At 39.6% G+C, this 27,188-nt stretch overlaps 1 protein-coding gene across 3 annotated transcripts in view; it reads left to right on the forward strand.

The window, feature by feature from the left end:
• The window catches only part of SLC7A11 (solute carrier family 7 member 11), a 69,338-nt gene that overhangs the window by 17,005 nt on the left and 25,145 nt on the right, over positions 1-27,188 (forward strand). For all 3 annotated transcript variants that reach the window (XM_085578443.1, XM_085578444.1, XM_021529575.3), the window contains 3 exons: positions 2,692-2,817; positions 5,164-5,263; positions 7,930-7,974. In XM_085578443.1, coding sequence (XP_085434569.1) covers positions 2,692-2,817; positions 5,164-5,263; positions 7,930-7,974 — 271 coding nt within the window. The remainder of the gene's footprint in view (positions 1-2,691; positions 2,818-5,163; positions 5,264-7,929; positions 7,975-27,188) is intronic.

The following is a 27,188-nucleotide window of genomic DNA, read 5'->3' on the forward strand; positions in this document are numbered from 1 at the left end:
TCCTGCCTCCATGCTCTGCCAGTGAGGAAGTTCACAAAAGAAACTGGGAGGAAGCATAGCCAGGACAGGTGATCCAAACTGGCCAAAGGGATATTCCATGCATCATGCCTGGTATATAAACTGGGAGGATTTAAATGAAAGGGCATCTGATTTGGGTTTGGGAATGGGGGTCTGGCTCTGTTCAGTGAGTGGTGAGCAATTGTATTGTGCAGCACTTGCTTTTTTTTCCTTTTAGTTATCATAATTATTATTGTTATAATTTACATTATTACTGTATTTTACTTTGTTTCAATTATTAAGCTGTTCTTATCTCAACCCACAAGCTTTACTTTGATTCTCCTCCTCATTCCAGTGGTGAGTGGGGGGAGAAAGGGGGGAGTTGAACAAACAACTGCCAGGTTTAATTTCCATTTGGGCTTAATCTGTGACCATAGGATGACGGGAAGTGGCTTCATGTTGGAAAAGAGATGGTTTAGATTAGTTATGTGGAAGAAGTTTTTCTGATGTGGGTGGTAAGACACTGGCACAAGGTTGTCCAGAGAAATTGTGGCTGATCCATTCCTGAAGTGTTTGAGGCCCTACCACCCAGTACCACTCTCATGTGTGTATCAGGAAGGTGAAACCAATGCCTTAGAAAACCTGGAGGAGCTCTCCCCACTCATGTTACCTCCTGTGACCTGTGGAAGGCTGACAGACTGATTGCTGCAGTCAACTTGAGCTCTGAGTAAGCTGGGTATCAAATTGCAGATTCTCTTACACAAAAAACTCCTCCTTGACATGCTCTGGTCCATGCCTGGGCTTCATTTTCTACAGAAGAAAAGTATGATATCCTGAGTCTTTTATGAAAATTAAAATAAGCTAGTGCTTGACTATGCCATTAGATTTCTCTAACTTAAACAGTTTTGGTCAAATAAATATTTTAAATATATTTTGCTTAAATAACGGTTGTTAGTCTTGCTGGTAATCAAGTCTCAGGGAAAGAAGGGGGATTCAAACAGCACTAATATTAATCAGCAACCTAAAGGGATCTTCCAACATTTAAATGAGTCAAGATATGTCAGTGTAATATTGGAACAACAGAGTAATGAATCAGGGCCCTGGGATTTCCTGTTGCCTGTCAAATATATGTATACAAGGAAGTAAAAAAGAAAAAAAACAAAACAAAGTGTTTCAGTCTCAAGTGAAAATTTGCAGAAGTACAAGCGATTTCTTTGTGACTTCAGAACACTTCAGCTCTGAAATATGGTGAGATACAGAACCGAGTAAAGATTTTTCAGGATCTTTTTCTGGTGAAAAAATTGTGTTAGGTGGTGTTGTGAGTATATATTGTCTTGTAAATAGCTCATTTGAGAGTGGAACTGTCTCTCTCACAAATAAAAATTCTAGAAAAATACATTTCCCCCCACCCCTGAAAATTTTATTTTATTAAAAATACATTAAAAATGCATTGGGGTCTGAATTACTTGGAATTTTCTCAGTCTTCCATTAAACTCAAACTACTTTCAGTTGAAATGAGAAGATTTTTAAATATTTTTTAACCTTGCTGGTGAAGAGAAACTGTATGAAAGACTTGAGATAAATCAGTGGGGTTTTTTTCCAGGAAGCCTGTGCCATGCCAGATTTATAATGCTAGCTCCTATAAACTAGCAAGTTGTGCTATTGTGTGTCCTGAGATGTGTGATGTGGCTGATGATTTACACAAAGTGGTGCTCTTGAGAGAGCTTGAATTGTGGGAGGATTGAGATGAGGAGCTACTCCATTACCTCCATATGATGGCAAGAAAGAGAGGAACGTGCTTGACCATCTTTACCTGGAGCAGCAGGGGAAAGAGATTTTTTATCTAGTCAAATGGCTCCCATTTTCATTCTTTAGGGAATTTTTATTTTGTTTTTAACATCTAAACTCCATCTGTTTAGGTAAACTAGAATAAGTGGCACTAAAATGACAAGACTTGCCCTCCTCTGGTCAGTGAGTGCTGTAGGAAATGCTGGAAGATGTTGGGTCCCTGACCCAGGAGGAGATACAAGCAGACCAGGCAGGATGTAAAAACCCTTCTCACTGATCTCTACACATGCTAGGGAGCTGCAGACCTGGGCTTTGTTTTCAAGAAATAAAAGGTCTCTGTTTCTTCACTGATTCCTAGCAAGGGTGGGCACAGTACCTGCACTCTGGCCCTCTGGCAACTCTGGAAAAGAGGACCAGAGTTAAAGCAGTTACAAATTTATGTGTGGCCTAAATGAGGGTGAGAAAGTTCAATATAGTTATTAATTGTTCTTGTTTTATGAAAAATGCAAATCTCTACTCAAAGCAGCGCTGTTAAAGAAATCTGGAGTGACAAGAGTTGGGCAAATAATTTCATTCATCTGAAGAAGCATCCTGCCAGCCAGTTGTCTGCCAGCAGCTGACAATTCTGGGACAATGAAGCTGTTATTTGGTGAGAAGGATGTCAGGCAGAGATGGGACAGGTGGATGGTCAGTGCAGTGGGTGAGGCATAGGGGCTCAGCTCAAGCCTTTCGTGTGGTACCTTTGAAGGGTGATGGGAGAAGTGGGAGGACAAGAGCTGGAGAAGGTTATCAGGGTGTATTTCCTTTAATGCATCAGGATCTGTTGTTATATTTGTGTGACCTCTCTGCTGGCAAAGAATTTTGTGACAATTATTTCTTTCTGACTTTTCTTTTTCCTCCTCACAGCACTGGTGATGGTCCTGAATAGCACAAGTGTCAGCTGGAGTGCCCGCATTCAGATGTTCCTTACCTTTTGTAAGCTTGTAGCAATTCTGATAATTATAGTCCCTGGAGTTATCCAGCTAATTAAAGGTATGAAATGAAATGTAAATGCTTTGAAAAAGCTTTTATCTTTACCCTCAACAGTCTTTCCCCATTTGCCTCCACTGCATAATGCTTATAGCAGCAAAATCTCTTAATTAGTCTGTGCTTGCTTAACTGAGGCTCTGTACTGTCATGTCATTGATAAGAAGTGGAAGTACACTGGGATGAACTGGTATTTCCTTCAGCATGCCAATGACACTATTCTAATCAGACTTGCTTTTCAAAGGAGCAAAGGGACTGCTCTTCTCTGTAATCTGTCTTTGGCCTGAACTCTGTGGCAGGGAAGGATGGGATTTAGAGGCAGAGACACGTGCACCTCCCCAGAGCACATGACTAGCCCAGGCAGGATGGCTGCTCTGACTGATGATTTACACAAAGTGGTGCTCTTGAGAGAGCTTGAATTATGCGAGGATTGAGATGAGGAGCTACTTCATTAGCTCCATATGATGGCAAGAAAGAGAGGAACGTGCTTGACTATCTTTACCCGAAGCAGCAGGGGAAAGAGATTTTTTTTAATCTAGTAAAATGGCTCCCATTTTCATTCTTTAGGGAAATTTTTATTTTGTTTTTAACATCTAAACTCCATCTGTTTAGGTAAACTAGAATAAGTGGCACTAAAATGACAGGACTTGCCCTCCTCTGGTCAGTCAGTGCTGTGCTAGTCCCTAGTCATGGTGCATGTGTGTGGTGCTAGAGGGGGTTCCCAATTCACTGCAAAATCACACGGTGCTTTGGGTTGAAAGGGACCTTAAAGATCATCTAGTTCAAACCCTCTGCCATGGGCAGAGGTGTCTTCCACTAGGCCATGTTTCTCAAAGATCCATCCAAAGCCTTGAACACTTTCAGAGCTTCCTGGGCAGCTTCTCTGGACAATTCCAGTGCCTCATCACTGTCACTGGGTGGGATGTTCCTGACACACAATCTAAACATGCCCTCTGTCAGTTTACAGCCATTTCCCCTTGTCCTGTCACTACAGGCTCTCTTTTCACTGACAAATGCTCAGCTACCTGTAGAGACTTTCCCATTCCAGCCCTCTGAGCAGCTGGTGTGAGATGGGCACAAGCCCCAGGTCACCCTCCTTACAACAAGTACACAGAGCACACAGGGGCAGAGCAGGGAGCCCTCTTGAGTGGATTGATTTTATCCAACAAAAGCTGTCACAGTTTTGGGCTGTGTCCCAGGGGATGCTCTTCTCTGATGTTTGCAAACCCATCAAGCCAAGTGAAGTGTCAGTCTGTGCAGTAAGCTCAAGGACAGGTGGCTTTCTGTGGTTAATACCGACTCCGAAATAAAAGTTTTCCTGTGTAGCACTCTGCTGATTCACTATTTTTGTTTCCTTGTTTTTCACTTTCTTTCTGGCACTTGTAATGCCATTTCCTGCTGCACCTGATGTATGAAATGTGCAAAATTCCTCTCTGTTCCCATCCACCTTACTTTCTCTAGACCTTTGGAGCAGGTCAAAGCCAGGTTTCTTTGAGGGTTCTTGCCCTGAAGTAGCACAACTAATGTCCCTGATTCTCCACTGGGACCTTCTCCTGGTGGCAGTTTCTCCCTTAACCAAAAAACCTCTGCTTCAGTGGGAATTTTGACTGAGGGCGTAGTAAAAACAGAGTAAAGGGTAGAGGATTTGACTCATTGCTAATTTGACTCTGAATTAATTTTCTCCCTGCTGTGTATCTGTGAAGGATCATTGCTTCTTAGGAAACCTGGGATATGGTGGGGACATTTTAGAAACAATAAAGCACTTTGTAAATGAATAAGAGCATAACAAAAATGTTGCATATTTGCATTTATAGATATGTAGATAATTCTTACTTGATGTAATATTAATACAGCATTGATTATCACGGTACAGGGTTACTAGACTAATTTCTAAAGGGTAGAAATGTTTAGGATTTTGAGTTTATTTATCTTATAAATGTTGCTTCTGAATGAAATGCCAGCAAAGTTCCTTCTGATTAAAATGTTGAACAAGTGAAATTTTCCACATCAAAATCTACTGAGCTCATTCTGCTCTTTCAAGTTGATGTAAGTCACTGCTGGAAATGACAGAGCAGCGAGTGTCATCAAGTTCAGAATGCTTTGAAAGAATCTAATAGGTCAAATTCTCCTATTGCATGAATACAGATTCCACAAAGACTTTTACAGTTGGCAGATTATGGCTGCAAGGGTTGAGTCAAAATTTAGGGTCAAGAGCAGAACTTGATGTCAGTGAACTGCTGGGTGATTAAATGTTCCATGATGTGTTGTGTTATGTTTTGTTTTGTTTTTTTTTTAAGTAGTTATGACCAAAGAGCTTATTTTTCAAATTTTTTTTTTTGTTTGATTTTGCAGGAGAAACACAGCACTTTAAAAATGCCTTTGCAGGGAATGATGCCAGTATTATGGGATTACCACTTGCTTTCTATTCAGGAATGTATGCCTATTCAGGCTGGTAAGTGGATGAAACTTATATATATTTGTCCTGAAAACAAACATTAATATGCTGTAACAAAGCTATTTATATGAAGCAATGAGTAGAACATTCTACATTTTTTTTGCCAAGCTACATCATACAGCTAGGCTAGTTATCACCACTGCTCCATTTACTCAGTGGTCATTGTGCAAGCAGCTCTTCAAAGGAAAGATTTTTCTATTAAAGTCTACAATATAGAAACATGCACTGACCACCAAAATAATCACACCACAAGAAAGGAATATTCTTCATTTTTTCATTAAATATTTTAATAAAAGGTTGAAAGGACTAATGAGGATTTTATTTTTTTTTAAGTCAGTAATTATATAAAAAACAAATCTCTGATTCTGTTACAAAGTTGTGTGGCCCTTAGCCTTGCTTTGTGGAAACAGTATTTGACAAGTAAGAATCAATGAGATTGGTATGGACCAGAAAACAGAATAAAAATCTCTAGATTTTTTTATACTTCTTGGTCTGAGAGATTTGAACCATACTTAAAAGAAGTGCAACCAGCTTCCACAAAAGTCAGGTGTGACTGACTGTGAGCAAAGGTATGAGAATCTACCTTCAGGTATCCTGCTTGGAACTTTTCAAGTTCTTTCTCTCTTTTCCCCTCCAAAGTACACAGCAGCTGGTTTGAAAGGTGCTGCTGGTTTGAATTTGCCTTTACAATTGATTCATGCTCATGGGGGCAGCCTGGGGGGAAGAAAGCAGTGCACAGAGTGGGCTTATTTTATTTTGAGATAGCTTTGTCTGCAGGTCTTCCCTTTGCTCTCCATGGCCTCACGGGGGGCCACGTTCTTTGCCTTGCACAAAAGATAAGGGGTTTATTTATTTAATTTGAAGGGACAATGGGCCGAGTGCCGGAGTTCTCTGCCCATCTGTAACTCCCTGGTTGCAGGAGCATTATAAATGTGCACGCTGAAGTATGATCAGAACTTTATATACTAAATGGCAGCAGGGGAAGGAACCCAAGAGAGTCCTTTATCTGGGATAGATATTTAAGAAAAGAGCCTGGCATTTTGAAGCCTCAAAGAAATAGAATTGATTATGTGGAAAAATCTCTACTTTCTTCCCCCTCTCTCCTATAACTGACTCTGTCTCTCATATCCATACATGTGATGGCTTCTCACTTTTAAAATATGAAACTAAGTTTTTGTATAAAAGCAATTTTAATAGTTCTTTAATATTATTCAGTTTCTTTCCTGCAAAATGCTTCATCACAAATTCTGTCGCTTCTTTCCCATTTTTCGCATAACAATTCAAAGACTTGCAATAAAAATTACCTTTTTCCCCCCCTTTACACCTTCTGACTTTTATTTCAAGGTCCTTATTTGCCACTTATTAAAGAAATTAGCAGGAAAAAGACCTAATTTGGCTAGTGGTTCTTCCCAGCTGTTTATTTTTCTTTGTCATCACCTCAGATCACAGAGGAGCAGACCATTAAGTGGAGTGGCAATATCCCTGCACTCTCAGTTTCATGGGACTAAATCAATAGCTGAATATGAAGGAGTGTTGGAAGTGTTGGTGATGTGTCCTGGGATGCAGGCAGAATTTTATGCATGGCTCACATGGCTGTTAACTTTTAACTGTTAACTTTTAGTGATAGAGCTTTGAAGAAAAGAAAAGCAGTATTTCTTCTGTGTGTGGGTTCATTATGCCCAGAGCAAGGGTAGACTATGGGGTATGGAAAATATTGGCTGAAAAAGTGGGGAAAAGAATGCAAGGAAACGTGTCTTTGCATCAATAAAAGGACTGATGCTGGGCTATCATAGAATGTTTTGGGTTGAAAGAGACATTAAAGATGATTTTGTTCCAATCCCCCTGCGACTAGACCAGGTTGCTAAAAGCCCCATGCAACCTGGCCTTGCACACTTCCAAGGGATGGGGCATCCCCAGCTTCCTTGGGCAACAGGTTCCAGTGCTCCACCACCCTCACTGGAAAGGCTTTCCTCCATATATCTAACCTAAATCTTCTTCTGTGCTCTATGCACTAGAAAGTTTAAAAACAAGTTGTGGTGTTTTTACATGAAGTGACAAAGAATTTCACGTGCAGTCACAAAAACCCTATTTTTAAAACGCCATGAGCCAGCGTTAACTTGTTCTGCTAACCCAGTTCTTCTCCAAGACTTGTGATGGGGCAAAGCTCCCAGACTTTCTGCCAGGTTAGTTACAAGCTGGTGTGAAAGTTCTTGGTTTAGGAGGGGTTTTTCTAAGGCTTCAGTTATTTGTATTGTGTAGGAGCCCTTGCTGAGTATTCTGATGAAGCTGATTCCAGCACAAATGGAATATAAAGCTTGAAGTGTGCATGTGTGTGTATGTATAGAATTAGGATAAACCATTAATTGTGTAGTATGTCAAGGGAAAAAAAAATAACTTAATTACGCACTGATTTTACATAGTCACTGTATTTTTCTTTTCCCGCTTTGCTGTCTTTTCTGAGAATTCCTTTCCTGAGTGTGGGGATAAGGGAAGATTAAATATCACACTCTTCTTAACCCAAACATGGGCCTGCAAAGCCTACTGTAAATAAACAGCAGTGCTTAACTAAAAGAATCATCTTGATTCTTAGTGAGAGAAATACAGAATAAAAATATAAGAATATAAGAATAAATCTTATAATACATTTTATAACTATTTTCTAGGTTTTACCTCAATTTTGTTACTGAAGAAGTGGAAAACCCTGAAAAGTACGTACTTAATGTTTTGCTTGACTTTTGAGAAATGATAGTGAAATTTCAAATGTTATAAAATTAGTGGTCTTCAGAAATTCTGTATGCTGGTCAAGCTGCTTGTCTTCCAGCAGATCTGGTATCTGTTTGAATTGCCACTGCTTGAAGATTTGCTATTTTTGGTCTGTTGTGACCTTATTATGTATTCTGCTTTTATCTGCACTGAAAGCAGAAAATTAAGTAGATCTCTAGGCCTCTGGTTCTCCTCCTCAGGATACAAGTAACTATCAGTAGCTCCTTTCAGTGGACGTTACTGATAACCTGTCAGGGAAATCTTGCCCAAGAAACTTATCTGATGCAATATTCGTCAGTTTTGCTGTGTTTAAATATTAATCAAATACAGTTCTTGTATTGCTTTAGATGTCTCAGAGATGTAGGATCTTGAATAAACATATGTCACAAAGCATCCAATCTAATTAAACCGAACATGGGGTATGGGTTGGAGCCTGTCTCCAGCCACAGATGAATACTCCCACATCACCTGCCTGTACAACATGGAAAATTATCCTGTCAGGGAGAGTTTGATTTGTCCCATCTATTTTGGTAGATGTGCTTTGGTACGTGGGGCCAGTAATAAAAAGCTACGAATGTTTTCTAAAAGGTAGAGAAAATGTGCCTTGCCAGATCAATTTCTTTTCTTTGAGGAAAAGAAACTATTTACTTGATAAAGAAATTAATGGTTAAATATAATTTTCTTAAGTTTTTAAAATAATATAGCAGGCTGGGTACCAAATGACTTTTAAAACTTATTATTTTAAAGGGAACCCCAGCACTGTACACTCAGATAATATGAATTTGAGATATATAGGGAAAGAAAACCCCAAGCCATCGGTTGGGAGCATGCAGAAGATTTTTGTTGGTTTCTTCAAAATCTGAACCAAACCTTGTGTTATTTCAGAGATGTTTTGAAAATCATTTTCAGGAAATGGATGATAAAACATGAGGTTGATAGAAAGACCGGCAGATTTCCATTGTTTCAGTGACTTTGAGATGTGTTGTGCATTAGCGGACTCTTGGATGTGATCTGGATATGTAGGGTGAGATTTGCATGGCCAAAATCTGAGACCAGACAAATGCAGGTGGAAAATACTACATTAATATTTGTGAGTAATCATTGTGACAGATACCCTTATACAAATGGGTTTTTCACTGGTGATCTTCAGTTCTGTTAAAAATCACCATTTTAGGAGCTGAGGTTTAGTTAAACGTGACTCTGGATGTATTTAAAGTATTATTGGGGACATGGTTTAGTGGTGGACTTGGCAGTGCTGTTTTAATAGTTGGACTCGGTGGATTTTTCAAACCTGAAGGCTTCTGTGCTTTTTAGTCACTTGTGTCAGTCAGTGGAGAGCAGCTAGCTAAAGATTCCCAGCCCTGGGACACTCATGAACTCAAGCTGGGTGACCTGGGGTTTAACTACCAAGGATCTGTGCTCTATATAAAATCATGAGAGGCAGACACTAAAACCAAATTACAACCTACAGGTTTTTTTACTTTTGAAAAATTGTTGTGTGACAGACTGATTTTAAATGTGAAACTAAATATAGGTGTGAAGGGATTTTGGTCCAGGACATCTACTACTTCAGGAAATTATGGAGAGATAGGTTAGGAACCAGAGTCTTGGTGGTGTAACTAAATTCAGCTAGAAGCAATATAATTTGTAAATTATTAAGTAGTTATCACCAATACTCTGTGATCTTTTCAAATGTGCAGGTGTCTACACTTCTTGTGACTTTTCAAACAGTTCTGTGTCTCTGCAGTTCTTTTAACTGGAATTCTTGGTAATTTTCATTATAGCCATTTTTATATATGTTGAGTTTTTATGATTTGAGTCAGATGAGTGCCTATTTTTTGAACATCTTGCTCTCTACTGCATAGGATAGAAAAGCACAGTTCCTCGTTTTTTTAAAAGCTAAGCACCCCTTGCAGCATGATATATCTGAGCTAAGAGAAGTGGTGCTGGTTGAATTCTGATGGTTTTTTTCCACTGCAGCTAGGATGTGAGGGAAGAAGACAGGATTTTCCCATCTCGGGAGGACTTCTCTGTTCTCCAGGTTATCCTTGGAGAACTGCTGTAGTTCTGTGTGCTGCTAGTGAGGATGTAGGACTGGAGGGCAAACCACATAACGTAGCTGGTTTACTGTATTCCAGGATGGCTCTGGAAAAAACCCAGCTCAATATTACATGTGCAATGTCATCACAAGGCTCCTAAAGCTTACCTTCATCCCTCTGCCTCTCGAGGCTGCACTTTGAGAGGATGAGTAGATGCCCAGTTTTTACAATCTCCATGCTAAAGTATAATATAGAATAGAAGAGAGTGGAATTTTAAGAATTGCTAAATAAGTGGCAGGTGATGGTGGGGCAAATGGATTGTTACTATCTGTGCTGACAGAGACCTCTGCACCACCTGTAAATGGGGATTCTGGACTCCCTTGAGCTGAAATAAGCAATTAAGTGAAACATTTGGAATATATTTTTTATCTGGTTGCCACCTGTGAATGGCTCTGTTGGAAAGATATCCTGAATCAAGGCCTGTTCCACCATCGTTCCCAAATTTACAGGGCAAGGGAGTAGTGTGGATTAATCTCAGTGGCAACTGTCTCAGCTGCTACTAAATCCAATGCAAATGTTAGATGAGCCACTAATTGTCCTGCTGTTGTAAGCATTTATTACAACTCAATTGTTTGTTTTTTCTTTCTTTTTTTTTTTTGGGGGGGGGGGTGTGACTTAAAATGCTGTCTGTCATTTTTGTTGTGGGCCTTATGTTAAGGATTGCACTGAACAACCAGGTCTAGTGGAAGGTGTCCCCACCTATGGCAACAAGGTTGGAGCAAGATGATCTTTAAGGTCCCTTCCAACCCAAAACATTCTGTGGAGGTGGGCCCTAGAATATATCCTGAGAATGTATCCGAAGGAAAGTGGAAGCATCTGCTATTAGACATTAAGTTTCCCAGTCAGGGATTGCATTTCTTGCTGTGGTACATGGCACCAGCAGGACCTTTTGGAACATGGCATGTGTCATTGGGAATGCAGAAGAGAGGCAGGGGAAGGGGGATGCTTATGGCCTTGCCCAGTCCCCTTTGTGCTCCAAGCTGCTGCTTGTAGGGGCAGGAAGGGCTTTGGAGGCTGTGGGAATCTGTGGAGGTGCAGCTGCCTGCCCAGGAAAAATAACACACACTTGGGTTTAAAAGTAGGATAAATACTCTGGGTCTCAGACACTGGGGTGCCGAGGCAATTTGGAACCCTAGAGAGGGAGAGCAGAAACAGAGACAGTGAGAATGAGCAAAGCAGGGAGCAACACCCTTTGTAGTACAGAAGGGAGAACAGAAAGACTTAAAAAAAATCTCAAGGTGCATGTCATTACTTTTGAACAGAGTTTTGGAAGTAGTGTTGAGCTCTCACTTTGGAAATGCCACTGTTCCCTCTTTTGTGTAAGGACATTATTATAACCCCAATTATCATAAGATGTAAAAGTAGCTGTTTCTGTCTCTTGCTAAACCCCCTTTTGATGTCTCATTTTAAAGCCTGAACTCATTTCTTTATTCCTCTTTGTTCAAGTGCTTCTCTCATGCAGCTATTAGTGGGACCTGAAGAAACATGAAGTTAATGTTTATTTTAGAAGGAGATATGGTTGCAGTGTTAATGCACAATTTTTTAAATTAGCCTGAAATAATTTTATTATCAAGAATATGTGAAACAACATTAAAGTGTGACAACAAATTTCTTTTTTTTTTTTTTTTTGAAAATTATGCTTTGCATCGACAGGCTGGGTCAATAGCAATTGTTGTTTCAAATAAAATCCCTAAATAATCCTAGAAGCAGAATTTCACCAAAACAAACTTGTGCAGGTTTGATCTTTTTAATTTTCTTACACTATAAGGATCAGTCTCAAACTGAGATCTATTAAATAATAGGTGAATGGAGGAACAGCCAGGTCTCTGAGAGAGTTTTTCACCTGAATATTGACAGGAGACATGCTGTCTGGAGCAGGAAATTTAGAGGACTAGAAATCATGCATGTTGAACTTCCAGATTAATTTATTCTACACAGTCTTTGATCTCATCTGTGTACTTGAGCACCCACTATGTACTCTCAAGAAACAGGCTGAGTTTTTTCAATCAAGACCCTGAAAGCTGCTCATGCCTGAGGAGCACTTCCCTTTTCCCTTCCTATGCTGAGCACAGTCTGGGATCAGTGCTAGAGTTCACCAAGCATTTTGGCAGAGAAGATAACACAGAATTGTTTTCACATCACAGCATCACCTTCAGAGCCTTGTCAAAGTCAGAGCCAGGTTGTGTCAGATGCTGGCCAAAGAGAATCCCACTTTAACAAAATTGAGCTCAGTCCTCACTGTGATGATTGGCTTCAAGTTGTGAAGATTAGGCTTGTGTTGGAAGAGAGAGAAAATATTATTTCATTTTAAGGGGAGGGATTAAACTCAAATTCCTTACCGACTTCAAGCTAGTCTCTCATCAAGTGGGAAACTTGAGGGAGATGTTAATTTACAGCCCTTGTTTTACCAAATAATTTTATTTCTTTGGCAGTGTTGTTTTTTGGTGTTGTTGAATTTAGGAAATATTTTTCATTTACAGAATAAAAATAATAGCATTTCAAAGAATGTTGATTCTGAAAGCATTTTACAGCATAGATTACTTTGCAGTTGCAGTTAAGTACAGGTGCTATTTGGCATAACCTTTCTTTTTTTCCCCTCTCAATCTCTTTTTTTCTTTTTTTTTTTTTTTCATTTCTCCCCCTGCCCCCCTTATTGAACCATTTCATTTGCAAATATTTCATTTCTGTTTGTAAAATAACTTTGGTCCAGCCCAGGCAATCTATCATTGTATAAAAAATTACACAGTGCGAAGAACATATTATTGAGATGTATAGTGTTTATGAGTGTGGTCTCAGATTGATAAATCATGTCTTGTGCTGTTGAAAAACCAAGAAATGAATTGCTTTGCTATGACCTTGGGGTCTGAGATCCGTCAGTTTGTCTATTAGATTTTTGCAGTGTTCTTCTCACTTCATTTATTCCTTCTTTCCCAAAACACCAAGAAACAGTAGCTGTATAGCAAGTCACCAGAGCTTGATATCATCAGACGTTTTGTAAAATCAGGATATCAAAATGTTTGATAAAATCTATTTTATATACTGTTTTTAAATAATGTGAATGTCATGTCTAGCTAATGTAGCTAATGTATGCTGCCCATTCATTCTAATTATAGAGTCAACTTTGCATTTATGAGGACTGCATGAGAGAAATAAATTATTAGGGGTGTTTTCTTCAGTCTTTTTGAGCATTATAGAGATGCAGATGGATGGGAGGGGAATGGTGGCTGAGATGCTACAACTCTTCCAGCTCCCTTGTTATTTGTAGCCGTCCGATTTTCGTCACTTCTCATTAAAATGCAGCCCCCCTACCAAAGTCAGTCAGAAACTTGAATTGCACTGTTGCTCATTGTCAATCTAGCCACTGATTAGGGATCAAATTTCCAGTAAGCAAAAGAGTAAAAAAATCTTTTCAGTGTTAACTGAGAGGATGCAAACCTTTGAGATTTCTGCCTCTCTGCTTTTTGTGTTTTTTTTTTTTTTTTTTTTTTGTTTGTTTTGTTTTGTTACTTTATCATTTAATGACAAGATTTACTCTGAAGAGGAATATTAATATCAGTGCTCTTAGACACTAGAAAGGTTTATCTGCTTGGAGTTTGAAATCTTGCTTGTGTCATTATATTCTGCTTATTCCTAAAAGACTCATTTGACTCCAATTCATTTTCTTCATGTCAGGCTACAGTGCCAAGTATTCAGTGCAGAAGTTATAGGATTACATTGTGATATTTGACCTGAAGATAATCAAAAGAGACAAATGCTAATCTTTCCAGTATTTTGTAAAACCCATGTGAATTCATCAGATTACCTTAAAGGGAAAACCAGGTCAGTTAAGTGAGCATTTGCATTTTTTCCTCTATATATTATTTGTGTCTTGGTGTTTTTTTTTATTCTTCATCACAGAGTGAGTATATTCTAATTAGCCTCCCCACAAGTATTTTTATGCCTCTTTAGTAGAAGTTTTATACTTTCTAAATTTGACTGTATCTAACAGCATTCCAGTCTGCTTAAATTCTGTTAGTTATCTGGGAGGCATCTCAGATGAGGTGTCCAAACCTGGTGATTTCAACAATTTCTACAGTTTATTTGTGCCCTCTGTAAGTGATAAAATTGTGTTTTCAGATCTAGGAAATCCTTTAATGGGGAGGAATCTGCAAAATAAAGAAAATAAATTAATTTACTAGCTGAAATGTGCTTTCACAAAACCAAGCATGATTTTGCTATTTGTAGTATGTTTGAAAAACATTTAATTAAGAATGTAATTCAATAGTATTTGTGTATGTTTGAGAGAGACAAATAGACAATTACTAGCTCTCAGGGGAGTTGACTCACCAGCGTGAGACTGTTATTAATAAAATTATCTTTACTTTTGCTTTTTCACTAATCTTATTAGTTCCTTACTGTTTGCATTACTTACATCTTCAGCTCATTAATTGTTGTTTCTTTTAGAAATTACTAATAATTTATTTCTGAAACTAAGTATTTCAGTCTTGGATGCATGTTTTTAATGGATTCAGATTTCTGAAATCTCAGTATGGGAACTAACTTTTTTCCTTTCATAAATTTATCTTATTCTTTTTAGTTGAAGGATGCCACTCTTGCTGGAATTTGGAAATTCTCTTAGGAGTGGGATCTGAATATTTGGAGTTGCTTTGCCTTTATTTATATTCTTGTTTTCACTCTTAGTTTGGGAGATTTTAGACCAGGCATCTCAGAGCCCCATCCAGCCTGGCCTTGAATACTCCCTGAGTTCTGCCTCCAGCCTTTCCTCTCTTCACTCTTGCACTAATTTGAAAGCAAATCAGTAAGAGATTCCACATCAGATCTACAATTTAGTAGGAAAATTCCATTGAAATGGTGGCTGCAGTACCCCTGGAGTGATAGATGTGGTTCTGTTGAAGCAGTGATCCTGTAGAAAGGTCTGGTCTTCTTCTGCATGTCAAGTGGTGGTGATGTGGCCCTTGTCTTCTGGGAATTCAGTAGAAAAGGCTGCTTGTGGTGTTCCAAATCTCAGATTATATCCAGGATAGGACACTTGGCTCCTCCCTCTGGGTGGAGCACCTCCAAATAGGATGATGTAATTTTATCAGTCATGCAGTGAGACTCAATGAGCCATTAACAGAAGATGTCCCCTGCAGTTATCAGGGATGAGCCATGTTAGAGATAAACAGAATAAACAACCTTGAAACCAGCACAGACCAATTATGGCTTCTGCTTTGGCAATGAGGCTGAAAGACAGAGACTTTCTACAATCTCAGAATCACCAATACCTCAGATTCTGACAGTCTGAGATGTTCATGGATGCATACGTGACACACATTCAATACATATTATCAGATAATTCTATTTTTTTTCCTTTCTAAAATTTTCTTTTTCTTGCTTTTTTCCCTCTACCCCATTTTTTTGGATGCTTATGTCACTGTCGAGTCATGTGGTGAAATTCTACACCATGGGAGAAATGTTCCTCAGGTGTTGTATCTTTGTCATTGGCAGCTGCTTTTATAACCCCAGTTTAGCATTTGAATTGGTTCAGCTGTCTTCAGGTCTTTCTAACTCCTATTTCCACTTTATTATCTTTCTGTTTTATGTAAAAAAAAAAAAAAAAAAAAAGTGATGGTCTGTTTTGAAATTGACTGCAGTGAAGAGCTACCTGTGACAGGGTTTAAACTGATATGTCAGTCAATATGTGTAAATTAGAAAAGAGAGTGATGTAATCTCTAGTGTCTGTAAAGATTTCAAAGATGTACCTTGATCATTAATTAAGACAATAAGGATGTCTTATAAAGCTGCACTTGAGAAGACTAATAATTCACTATTGAATGAAGCAAGGCAAGGTCATTTGTATAATTGCCTGTTCTGACATTTATATTCCTTGTATAAAATACTCCTACTCACATAAAAGTTGAGCTGAAGGCCACAGAAATATTCTGGACTAGGCAATGCAGCTTTCATACCTAAACTTTTGGGCACACTAAAGAAACACACTCATTGTCTTTTTTTATGTATTTGTGTGATTTTTATCGACTGAATTATTATTTCATACAGAGTTAACTTATAGCACATACCTGGCATGGGTGCTGGAGAAGGGGGAGTGGGAAAATTGCAGAATAAAAACGAGTGCTATAGATGCTTGGTTAGATACAGTATTGCTGCGCTGGGTTTTATCTGTGGATATGTGTGTTCAAATCATAGTGCTACCTCTGCACTTTTCCCCCTAATTGTCTAATATAGAATCTGATTCTGACTCCTTTTATGTCTCAAAAATGTAATAAGGATACCACCAAGACATTAGAAATCAGGAAGGTAGTCAATACCTGAAAAATCAAATCTATTCAGCAAACGCAGATGGAGGATGGAAGGAAAAAGATAAATTGCAAGGGCAGAGAGTGTAATACCATACTGCTATATACCAGGACAGGATAGTAGTGGTTGTGTTCTCAGTGTGCTGTTGGGAGGCAGGCTAGTAAAGCAGGATGGCTCAGGGATTGTCCTCCTCTAAGGCAGATCTGCATTAAGGCAATTCTTCAGAAATCATTGCTTTGATATGTTTGTTTCTGTTTATGCAGATTCTGTGGCTTAAGATAAAAGAACCAACTTGAAATGAAAATTACTGGATTAATTCCTTCACAATTCTGGAGACAATTGAAACTTTTTGAGGATTATTTGTTAGAACTGCTTGATACTTCTAAAAATGCATCAGTGGGGAAGGATCCTACTGCAGGAGAGATGGGTGGGAGAGGTTCCTGCAAACTCACTGGGAGAATGGACAGGCTGGGCTGCTGCGATGCATGTCCTTATCACTTTTTTTATCCAAGGCCTGTGGTGAAAGAGGATCTGGACTAATGTCTTCTGAGGGGATGAGGATTGAGCAAACTGGTCAAGGGGAAGGTGTCAGAGGGTTGGAACTGGATGGTCTTTAAGGTCCCTTCCAACCAAAGCTATTGCAAGCGGCTGCTTTCGTTAATTCCTTGGTGGCAAGGGAAGGCATGGGTGAGGTTTTCTTGCAGTGTACACAGAGGGGGCAAACATCTACGTGGAAGTGAAGAGGATACAAGCCCTCAAAAGGTTTTTTTTTCCTCTGCCAAGCCCGTGGCACCTCTTTGGAGGAAGCAAAGTCCAGGGAACTCAGCTGGAGCTTCCTGCCCTCTGGAAGGTTTTCCTAGCTGCCCAAGCTGTGGCTGGCTGCTTCAGAGGGTCCTGCAGCCACTGTTCCATGGAGTTTTGGTGTCTCCAAGGTGTGAGGATGTGCCCAGCCCCTGTGCTGGCCCTGTCTGTCCCTGCACTGGCTATTCAGTGTGAGGTACATGGTGTCGTGCCACTGCACAGCACATTGCTCCTTTCCAGCCCTCGTGGCTCATTTTGTTTGCCAATGTGATAACCTGCTGAGTGTAAGGTTTGCTTTCTTTCCTGTTGCTGGTTTTACTTTTTTGTTTGTTTTTTTTTTTGTTTTTTTTTTTTTTTTTAAATCACTTCTGTTTGTTTATGTGAATCATGGTTACTATGAATCAGCTCTCCTAAGGAAGTAAAGCAAATGTTTATCCACAGTCTCTCTGGGTAGCTGGAAAAATTGCAATCTGCTTTACCAGCAGGGTAATGTAACACAAAACATTGTAACCTTCGAAGTTTCCATTGCCCTGGATTGTCCTTAATTTTCACCAGCTGAAACACATGCAAAACTGTTCAAACATCTATTTCTGTTTCCCTGAGGGACACAGCAGTACCTGTACAGAAGGGTGACAGCTTTCTCTTATGGGGAACTTAAGTTGCTCGGCAAAATATTCATGGTAGGAATAAAAACCCCTTGCAAGACTGATGTTCTGCTGTAGAACAGAGTGTATTTTACTGGAGAGATGATGGGTTTCTCAGGGCTGAGCAGCTCTTCTCTTGGCCAATGTGAAGGTTCATTAGACATTTTAATTCTCTTTTGGTGGTCCATAAGCAGGAGGCCTGACATGACTGTAAATGTGATGGGCAGCAGTGAATTAGGAGTAGGTAGAAAAATGAGTAAATTCACTAGGGTGACAAGTTGAACTGAGGTGGTTTGGAGCAGTCACTGCAGCTGCACCTCACATCTCGTGTCCTGGGTCCTAGGGGTGTAGCACTCTTTGTGAAAGCAAGTATGTTTTACAGGACTTCTGGTGTGGGTGCTGCTCTGCATTGTAGATAAACCTCTCCCAGATTTTCCCCTTCCCACTTTAAAACTGGAACCTGGTTTTGTCTGATGTTTGAGCTTTTATTTATGTGTTTACCAATGCCATTAGCTCTTGTGGAGGTGACTCGGAGCATGTTTTGGTCTGAGATTTAAATCTGTTTCAAATAGCAGTGGAATTTCACTGTTAACCCCAGTCAAAACCATGAAATTCCTTATGAAATTGTAGATCAGTCTTTTCTGATGGGTACTGTCAGTGTTGGTTTATAGGCTGGGTATAGGGAAAGAGGTCTCACAGCCATTTATCCTGGTATTTGTGAGAGCAAGCCACCCCCACTACCTATAGTTAGTTATATAGGGCACCAACAACTACTTTAATTCATAGTGCAGTGTTGTGATCTGTATGTGGTGCATCCTCTCCTGGAGCCAGAAGGGAATGACCCTCTTCTGCCACTTTTTATTTCCTTTTCTTTTTAATGCTGAATCTCAAAATTGAAGAAGAGCAGGGTGCTAAGGCAGTGTTGGGTAAGCAGGGTGTTATACCAGCACATGTAGCAGCATCTTGCCTGCCATTATCAGCAAATCTTTTATTGGCTGATGCTGGCTGACACCATCTGACAGAGGTGGTGAGATGACTGCCAGAGAAAGTAAAGACAGCATTTTTTACTGGCATAAGATACAAAATCAGGGACTAAAATACAAACAAAGCAATGGGCAAAAAATTTTGCAAGGGCCGTATGCTCTTTATTGCAGTCTTGCACATCAGATTGGAATTTTCTAATGCACAGAGTCATTAACACATGCCATGCCACCACGAGTAGTTGGCATGGTCAAAATTCCAATAGCAATGGTATTATGCACACAAGAGAAGGAATATGTTCCACTTCCTTCAGCCAGCACAATAACTCACTCTGACACAATTTTTTTTGTAGAGACATTAAAGGGGGTTCTCTTATCTGATTTTTCATCTTTAATAGGTTTAAAAGATTGCTGGCTTGTATTTAAGATATGTAATAGTCATAGAAAAATGAGACAATTTGGCTTTGTACATCTTTCCTGCAGATGAGTACATAATTTCCTGTGTTACAGCAGAATTTCCATCAGGGACCACTGATTTTACCTAGTGAATGATAAGATTCTTAATCTCCTGCACATCCCTCCACAGCATGGTGGCTGTTTTATGTGAGTGCTTATGGGTGTGCAGATGTTCTGGGAGCAGGTTCTGGTCACTTACAGTGTAGCTTACACATTGATATTTGGCTGTGAATATATTGGAATTTTAAACACATGGTGACAGTGATATTTTCTTTATGAAATGACTATTGTTAACTAAGTGACCATTAGGGTTTTTAGTCATTTAAATTACTGTACAGCCTATATCCATTAAATGTAAACTAAGAGGATTTATAGAAGATTATTAATGCTCCAGGGGTGCTGTGAAGTGAATAATCTGCATTTCACAAGTTGTGGTGCTGTGGTTTATTATGTTAATCCTCATTCACTTGCAGCACTTGCTGTTGAACAACTGCTGTTATTTGCATCTTCACCTTGTCATTATGTTTCATTTATTGTGAAAAAGTGGAGTATATAATAACGGTATTTAATTTTTTGAAGTATGATGGAGTGAAAAATCCTTTACAAGAATAGTTTTGATACCCTCATTTGAAAAGATCTAGCAGCAATTTAGAGACCTCCTCCATAGATAATGAGAATGGATAATTAATAGGGGCACTCTGGTATGATAAGAAGTTTAATTTCTGTGTGGGGGTATTTTAAAGGAAAGAAAATTTACATTCATCCCACACTGCTGTAAAGGAATGACAGGCACTTCTAGTTTATCATATCTGTTTATTATAGGAAAAAACAGTTGCTAAGCAAAACCAGATAAATGTAAAGATTTATCCACAAGGAGCATGGAAGACCATGAAATTCATTTTCCTTGGGCAAAACTCCCATTAGATAATAAGCTGCTTGTGAGTCTAAGGAAGAAATATTTCAATGGATGTGAAAATAAGCAGAAATGCTTTAGGATTCTTGCTTGATGATTGTAAAAGTCATGAGGAGAAGCTTTTTCTTAGTTGCAGGCTATCCCAGACATGAATAGATCCAAGCCCTAGGCTACCTCAGTTTGATGTTAAGTGTTGACAGAGTCATGATGCTGCTCTAGAATGACCTGGAGCGCAGTGAATTACATATTTTCTCAGTTTTTAAGAACATAATTTTGCTCACAGAGGCCCAAAAGCTGCCATTTGCCTTGTGTTTATTTTGTTCACTGAAAATATGTCTTGCAAGCACTATTGCTAAACTAACACATAAATTTGTCCTGTTCCCCAGAGCTGGTGTTTTCAAATGGGGTCCTGCAAGAAAAATGAAGACCGAATTTTTAGCAGGATCTGTTGCAATCTATAGAAAAAGGGGTAATGATTTTAAACCAAAGGAGAATAGGTTTATATTAGCTATGTGGAAGAAGGGCTTTACAATGAGGATTGTAAAACAGTGGAATGGGTTGCCTGGGGCAGTGGTAGATGCCCCATCCCCAGAAACATTCAAGGTCAGGTTGGGTGGGGTTCCGAACAGTCTGATCTTGTGGAAGGTGTCCATGCTCTTCCCAGGAAAGCAGGGAAATAGTACATGGAATTTAATAGTCCCTTTCAACCTTAACCTTTCTATGATTATCTAGGTTTACTTTCAAATGCAGATGTCAGGGAGGCTGGTGCTGGACAGGCTGCTGTGGAGTGCCAGGGATTTTTGATGGCACCTGTACATGGTCCTTTTAAGGTGATGCTATGGGTCACAATAAGAGATGGTGTGGTAAATTCTGTATAAACCCTCATTACCACTTTCATTTTAAGATTTCAGCATGGAAGAGTAGGGCATTTTTGCAGAGGGTACACTGAACAAAGTGCAATTGCAAAGATGAGTCAGCCTTAAAGTCCTGAGTCTCATTGATTATACTGTCCAAGATAATTGAAATAGACTATTAAGTTTGGCTATTTATGTCACTACCAACTGCAGGGAACTTGATTTGCAGCAGTTTAAGGATTAACTCTCTAAGGTTATGTTTAAAATTTCTCAGTTTGAACACAGAAAAAAGGAAACCTCAGCCTTACTGGCCATTTTGAAAATTGTGCATATTTTGATTCATGATATCACTTCATCAAAAAAGACAAGGATAAGCTTTTCTCCTATGCCTGTGATTGTAGTTTCAGCATTATGAAGGTTTAGTGAGAGAGGATTTCAGCTTACTATTTCCCTGCTCAAAGCACAGAAGGTAATAAAACAGAAAAAGTTGATATTCCCATTTGAACTCCATTCAAGTGTGCTGCAAAGGCATATTTGAGCTCACATTTGAAGTTTTCTGGATTTCTGTTCTATGTCAGAACTCCTGCAGATTTATTTCAGTGTGCTGTATGGGCTGTCCCACATCTGTAGGTGCACTGCTGGGCTGTCCCTAACAAGACCATAATTTCCCTGCTTTCTGCAGAGAAAACAATTTATTGTCCAGATAGCCACCTTCATGGCAGTGCAGTATTGTTAAGACTCCTTTTAATTTCATTTACACCTTTTTGTATCTTTAAAAGTGCTAATGCTTTAAGGCACCTGCATTTACCATTTTTCTCATTTTGAATTCCTTCAGAAGAATAGCATGTCTTGGTAAATGATACTTCAGTTTCCATGGTACTCCTCATTACAAATAGCAGCTCTTTTCATCACCAAATGGTGCAATTTTCATTCATGCTGAAATATCAATGGTAACGTACAGCAGCAAATTGTTCCTTTATGATCCTTGGCGTTGTGGAAAGTCTCCTGCTCAAAATTAAATGTCAAGGAATTCAGCAAGTATGAAAAATCTGGCTCCTTTTATGCACATACACACAGAGACATACGCTCTTCCCTCCGTGCTCTGTGCACCTAAGCATTCACCTTCCTTTATTAATGTAAAGAGTCATTAACATGCTACCAGTGATGCTTCCCAAAAAGTCCAGCTTTTAGAGGGGTTAAGGGGGTAGCATCCCTTCCTGTACCTTCTGCTGGAACTGAGTGAGGGGTTTTGTATTCAGGCTATTTGTTGCCAGACTGTGAGAGTGAGTAGATCATTTTGGGAATGATAGCAGCCTTGCCAGCCTGCTCCCTTTCATTCCTCAAAGTGCTGCTCTGCCATTTGCCCTGGTCCAAATGACAAACCTCTGTTGTTGGTGTAGGCAATAGAAATGCACACAGATCAAGGCTGGGCTCTGCTTCCACCCCAGCCCTGCTCCATGCAAGCACTGAGATACCTGTGGGAGTGTGGGGAGGGTACTCTGGCAGGCAGCAGGGTTTTTAGTGGGATTCCTTTCACATCCACTGTGATCTCTTTCCCTGGCCATGATATTGTTATGCAGTAGATGATGGCTTAGGTTTCTCAGCTACGTGGCCTGATGGGCACATTTCCCAGATCAGGTTCCCTTGTTTATAATTCTAAATATCCCTCACTCCCCCACTGCCAACTACTGCCAGTGGTCCATCTTTCCTAAGAAAAGTGATCCTGTCTGGAGAAAGTAGACACTGCTCATAAATCAAGTGCTCAGGGAATTAATATTTTCAAATTCCCAGGAGTGCCTCCGGTAATAAATTAAACTACTTTTGTACACAATTCACTTCCTTCCTTTTACGTTTATTTAAGTCTGGCAATGAGGTATGTGTTGGTATAGAGCAGTTAAGAGGAAGTTAGATTCCCTAGACCCACTAAATAAAGCAGCTTGGAGGAAGAGCTTTGGATTGTGCCTCTTCCCCTTTCCCCTTCATTTCCATACAGGAGCTGGGTGTGGGCAGATATTTTGTTTTTACAGCCCTGTGCCAGGTGTTTTGTTATGGCTTCCTTGCCTCCAAGCAAGCAATGTGATTTACAAGTGCTCTCACCATGATCTACACTACTCGCAGTACTGGGAGCACTTCCAACAAATAGACCTCAGAAGAAAATAAACAGTGGAACTTTTTGAGAGAGCAGAGGTGCTCCTTTCATCTTCTGGCTGGGAGAGAGCTGGGCAATAAAGGTAAAATCTGAGGTTTTGTCTCTCTGGTGGAAAAGATCACGAAACTTCCTCGAGGACATTAAGGTTTCCCACAAATGAGATAAAAGGAGGGTGATGTTAAATGATGATGTAAGATAGAAACATAGAAGTCATTCATCAAACTCAGGAGTGACAGTACATTTGTATTTGAACCCTCTGAGTTTAGACTCTGCTGCTTTTTAAAAGGCAAGCTTTTGAAAGAGTTTGACAACCTTTTGACTGGGTTAAAAGCTAACCTGAACCTCGTTTTTATTGCAATACACTGGGTAAATAACCACTGTCTTCTGGGCATCTTCACTACCATTTCAGTTCTGAAATGCAAAATGCAGATCCTTTGCTAGATATCCTGCATTTCCCAGGCACCTGGCTGTTCTCTGGTTCTCTGGAACTGGGTAGGCCTAGTTCCCTGCAGGTGTGGCTACAGCAAGAGGAAAGAAAAGCAAGCTCCTTGGGACTTTCAGGTTCTCAGGAGGGACGTAACTTGGGGTGAAGCTACAGTGCCAAATAAAAGCCACTTTTGGTTATTCACAGTCTTTTGGAAGCAGTTGTAAATGTTGTACAAAAAGTTTGCAACTGAGGTAACATGAGGATGTTGAACCCTGGCACTTGATATACTTATGGAGATAGAGTTGACTGAGAAATCACAGGGGGTGATGGATATTTTATGTTTCAAGTCTGTATTCCACTTTTTCTTTTAAAGAGATTTTAAAAATTAGCCCCCATAGTAGCTCTGTGTGCTGCCTCTTCTGCTCAATTTCTGGCTCCTAAGAGTGCTCACATGCCTGCTATACAGGACATGGCTAAGCAGAGACAGAGAGACTATTTAGTTCTGTAATCTCAAAAGTCCTTTGTGTGTTTAGCTGTCATCTTTGATATCTGCTGTGTTGGCATAGTTTTCTTTGGGAATTCCAGTAGTGCTATCCACTGCATGCAAAAGGATTAAGGATCCTGCTTGACCATGAGGAGTGTCTCTGGCTGGTAGTCCAAGTTTCAGAGTTCATTCTGCTCTTCCAAGAAAGTTGTTTCATAAAAGGTATTGACTTGACAGGGTGGGGCTTGACATAAATGAGCACTGTGGTCACGCCTGGCTTGGCAACCTGAGTTTGTACACAAAAAACATCATAGCAAACTTTAAACATCTCTTAAAATAAAGCAACTCCCCTTGTGAGCATAACAACTCTTCTCAGTCTCTCAAGGGCTGTGGACAGATTTCTGTCTTGATGCTTGAGCTGGGAGGGTTTGCCTGAAAGGAGATATTTTATGGAAAAGAGTGCTACCTTGTGCAATTAATACCTAAGCCTTAAGGCAGTATTTATGCTAATTAGCTTTTGAGGAAAACCTGTTGGAAAAAGTGCTGAAAACATCTCAGAACTTAATAAAATTTCCTGCCTTTTACAGCACTCTGATAACACAGTATAACCCTTTAAAGTCAGTTGGTCACGGAAAACCCTATTTACCAACTGTGAGCAATTATAATCTGAACCACTGAGAAAACAATAAGTAATTAGCATAGCAGAAGCTCTTTTCTTCTCTTGTTAGGTGTTAGAAGGCAAGAAGACTTTTAAATGCAGACTGTAGCCTGATTCTTCACTCTTATCCCAGTGTCGTGCTGCTGTGTGTCTGAAGTAAGAGATGGGGAACCAAAGCATGGAAAAGAACAAGGGGAGCACTTTAAGACTTCACTCCAGCAGTAGCATCCATGGAGCATAAGGTGGTGTAAATGAGAGTGCAGCTTTGATGATGGGGCTTTCCTTTCTTTCATTCCTCCTCTCAAAAGAAACAAAAAAAGATCACAGGATGACGAAGGGCAATTAGGTAACTGAATATTGTCTAAGCTGCAAGCCCACAGACTGCAAATTCCTCTGATCTGGAACATAAGGATGGAAGGCAGTGAAGGGAAGAGATGATTTGCTGATGGGAATCTTCAAGAAACAAAACAATAATAGCTTGTCAGTGAAGTCAGCAGTTGCTGAGACACTGGTTAGCATGTAGAAATATGGGGATTAGAGAGGTGTTGTAATGATGCCCATCCCTTCTGTCTCTGTTCCTGGCTTTGATTTAGTCCTGGGAGGTGACCTTTGAAGTTTTACATCTGCTTTTTCTCCTAGCAAATGGATGAGATTGTCATTTTTTTCACCTGTTGACACGGTGAGGAGGATTTGATCCCTTCAGTGTAATATCTTGTCTTGTAGGCTGCTTTTTACATAAAAACATGTCAGGGATAAGTGAGTTTATATGGAAATGTGCTGCTTGCTGTCCAGGATTTGGGATTGCCACAGCTCATGGAATGACCACCTGGGAATGGTGAGAGACATAGTTTAGACTCTGGAACCAGCACTTAGTAAGGCAAGCCTGTGCCTCTTCTAGTCTTGCACTGAAGTCCTGGGAATAGTAAATTTCTCTTGCCACTTTCTGTATTTCGTTATTTTTTTTTTCCAGTGTCGGTTTATTTAGATAAATTTACTCTTGTAATAAATTTGCTATTTTTCTGCCAAGCATTGGTGCTATGGGCAGTCCAGTGGATGATTAGATTTTTTTAAAGAGTGCCAAAATCTGGAAAGAGTTCATTTGGAAAATTTCCTACCAGATTGCAAATGGTGAATAAATCATTGCACAGGGGAACTTTTGAAACTCCTCTGGTGGTTATTTTTCAGCTAAGGAGATATAGAATATACAGCATCATGCTCATGAAAACGAAGCAAAACCTTGCCCATGAATCATGTGAGGAAATTAGGATTTCTCTCCTTCTCTCCTATTGTCATTCTAAATTTATATGCAAAATTATCTTCCACAATTTTCTTACTGCAGAAAAGATGTAATTTCATGTAACTTTATCAGTAATGAAGCTATTTATTTAAACCTTTTAATTTATATTTCCTGGCTGGGTCCTGCTAATGCAGCTTTGTCCAGGACAGTTGACTATGATGAATATTTGTAAGACTTGGCTTTGATATGGATGCAAGGAAAAGGTTTTGGTATGACCTCTATGTGACAAAGAATGTGACAACAAGTTGCTTCACCATTGTGAACTCAGCTGGCTTGGAGGGGTGTCTTTGACTTTGTGGCTGTAATTTCATAGGAAAAGCATCCCTCAGTGGACACAGCTCTTAGTGCTCACTGTTTGCTGTTATAGAAGTTGCTATTAACCTGGGATATGTGCTATACATTTCTAGGAATGTTCCTCAGCTGATTTATTGACATGTTTTTTCTCGTCCTTAGGTTCTTGCTCTGGCTTTCTTTCTCTTTTTCCTTCTATATTTTTTTTTCTTTTTCCTTTCTCTTGTTTGCTCCGCTTTCAGTTTTTTCTTGCAAAAATATTTGTAGGAGTGGAGATGTACTCTAGCTGATTATCAGAAGGCCTATGATTCTGCAACACTGAAGGTTAAATGCAAAACCCAGTGGTTATCCTGATTAACTGAACCCTACGCCCTAACTCTGGTGCCTTTTACAGGCTCTAGAGGAAGGAAATTTTACTTCTAAGCAATACACAGCATTGCTTGGCAACCATTTGAGCCCTGTACAGCACAGGATGGGCTAGCTGTATTCCCAAAGCTGAACTTCTCTGTGATGGTAGGCTCCTTGGTGACTCTTTTTCTGGGAATCACAAGGTAAATGTGCTCTTTGTTCAAGTGTGATTCTTCATTACAGTTGCTCTGTATATAGGGCAGAAGGGGAAGATTTAGCTTTGACTAGCAGCTGGGGATGAGTAAGTCTTAAAAGGTATGGAGATTCAATTCAATTTTAGTCAGCATTCAGCTACATAGAAGCTATCCTAACTGTCTCTCACCCACTTTTTAAAAGATTATTTAATTATAGGGTCAACACTGTCCTGATTCAGATTTCCTCAGATTCCCTTTGATACCGAT

This window comes from Lonchura striata, chromosome 4 (assembly GCF_050655825.1).
Source record: "Lonchura striata isolate lonStrDom1 chromosome 4, ASM5065582v1, whole genome shotgun sequence".
Taxonomy (NCBI): Eukaryota; Metazoa; Chordata; class Aves; order Passeriformes; family Estrildidae; genus Lonchura; species Lonchura striata.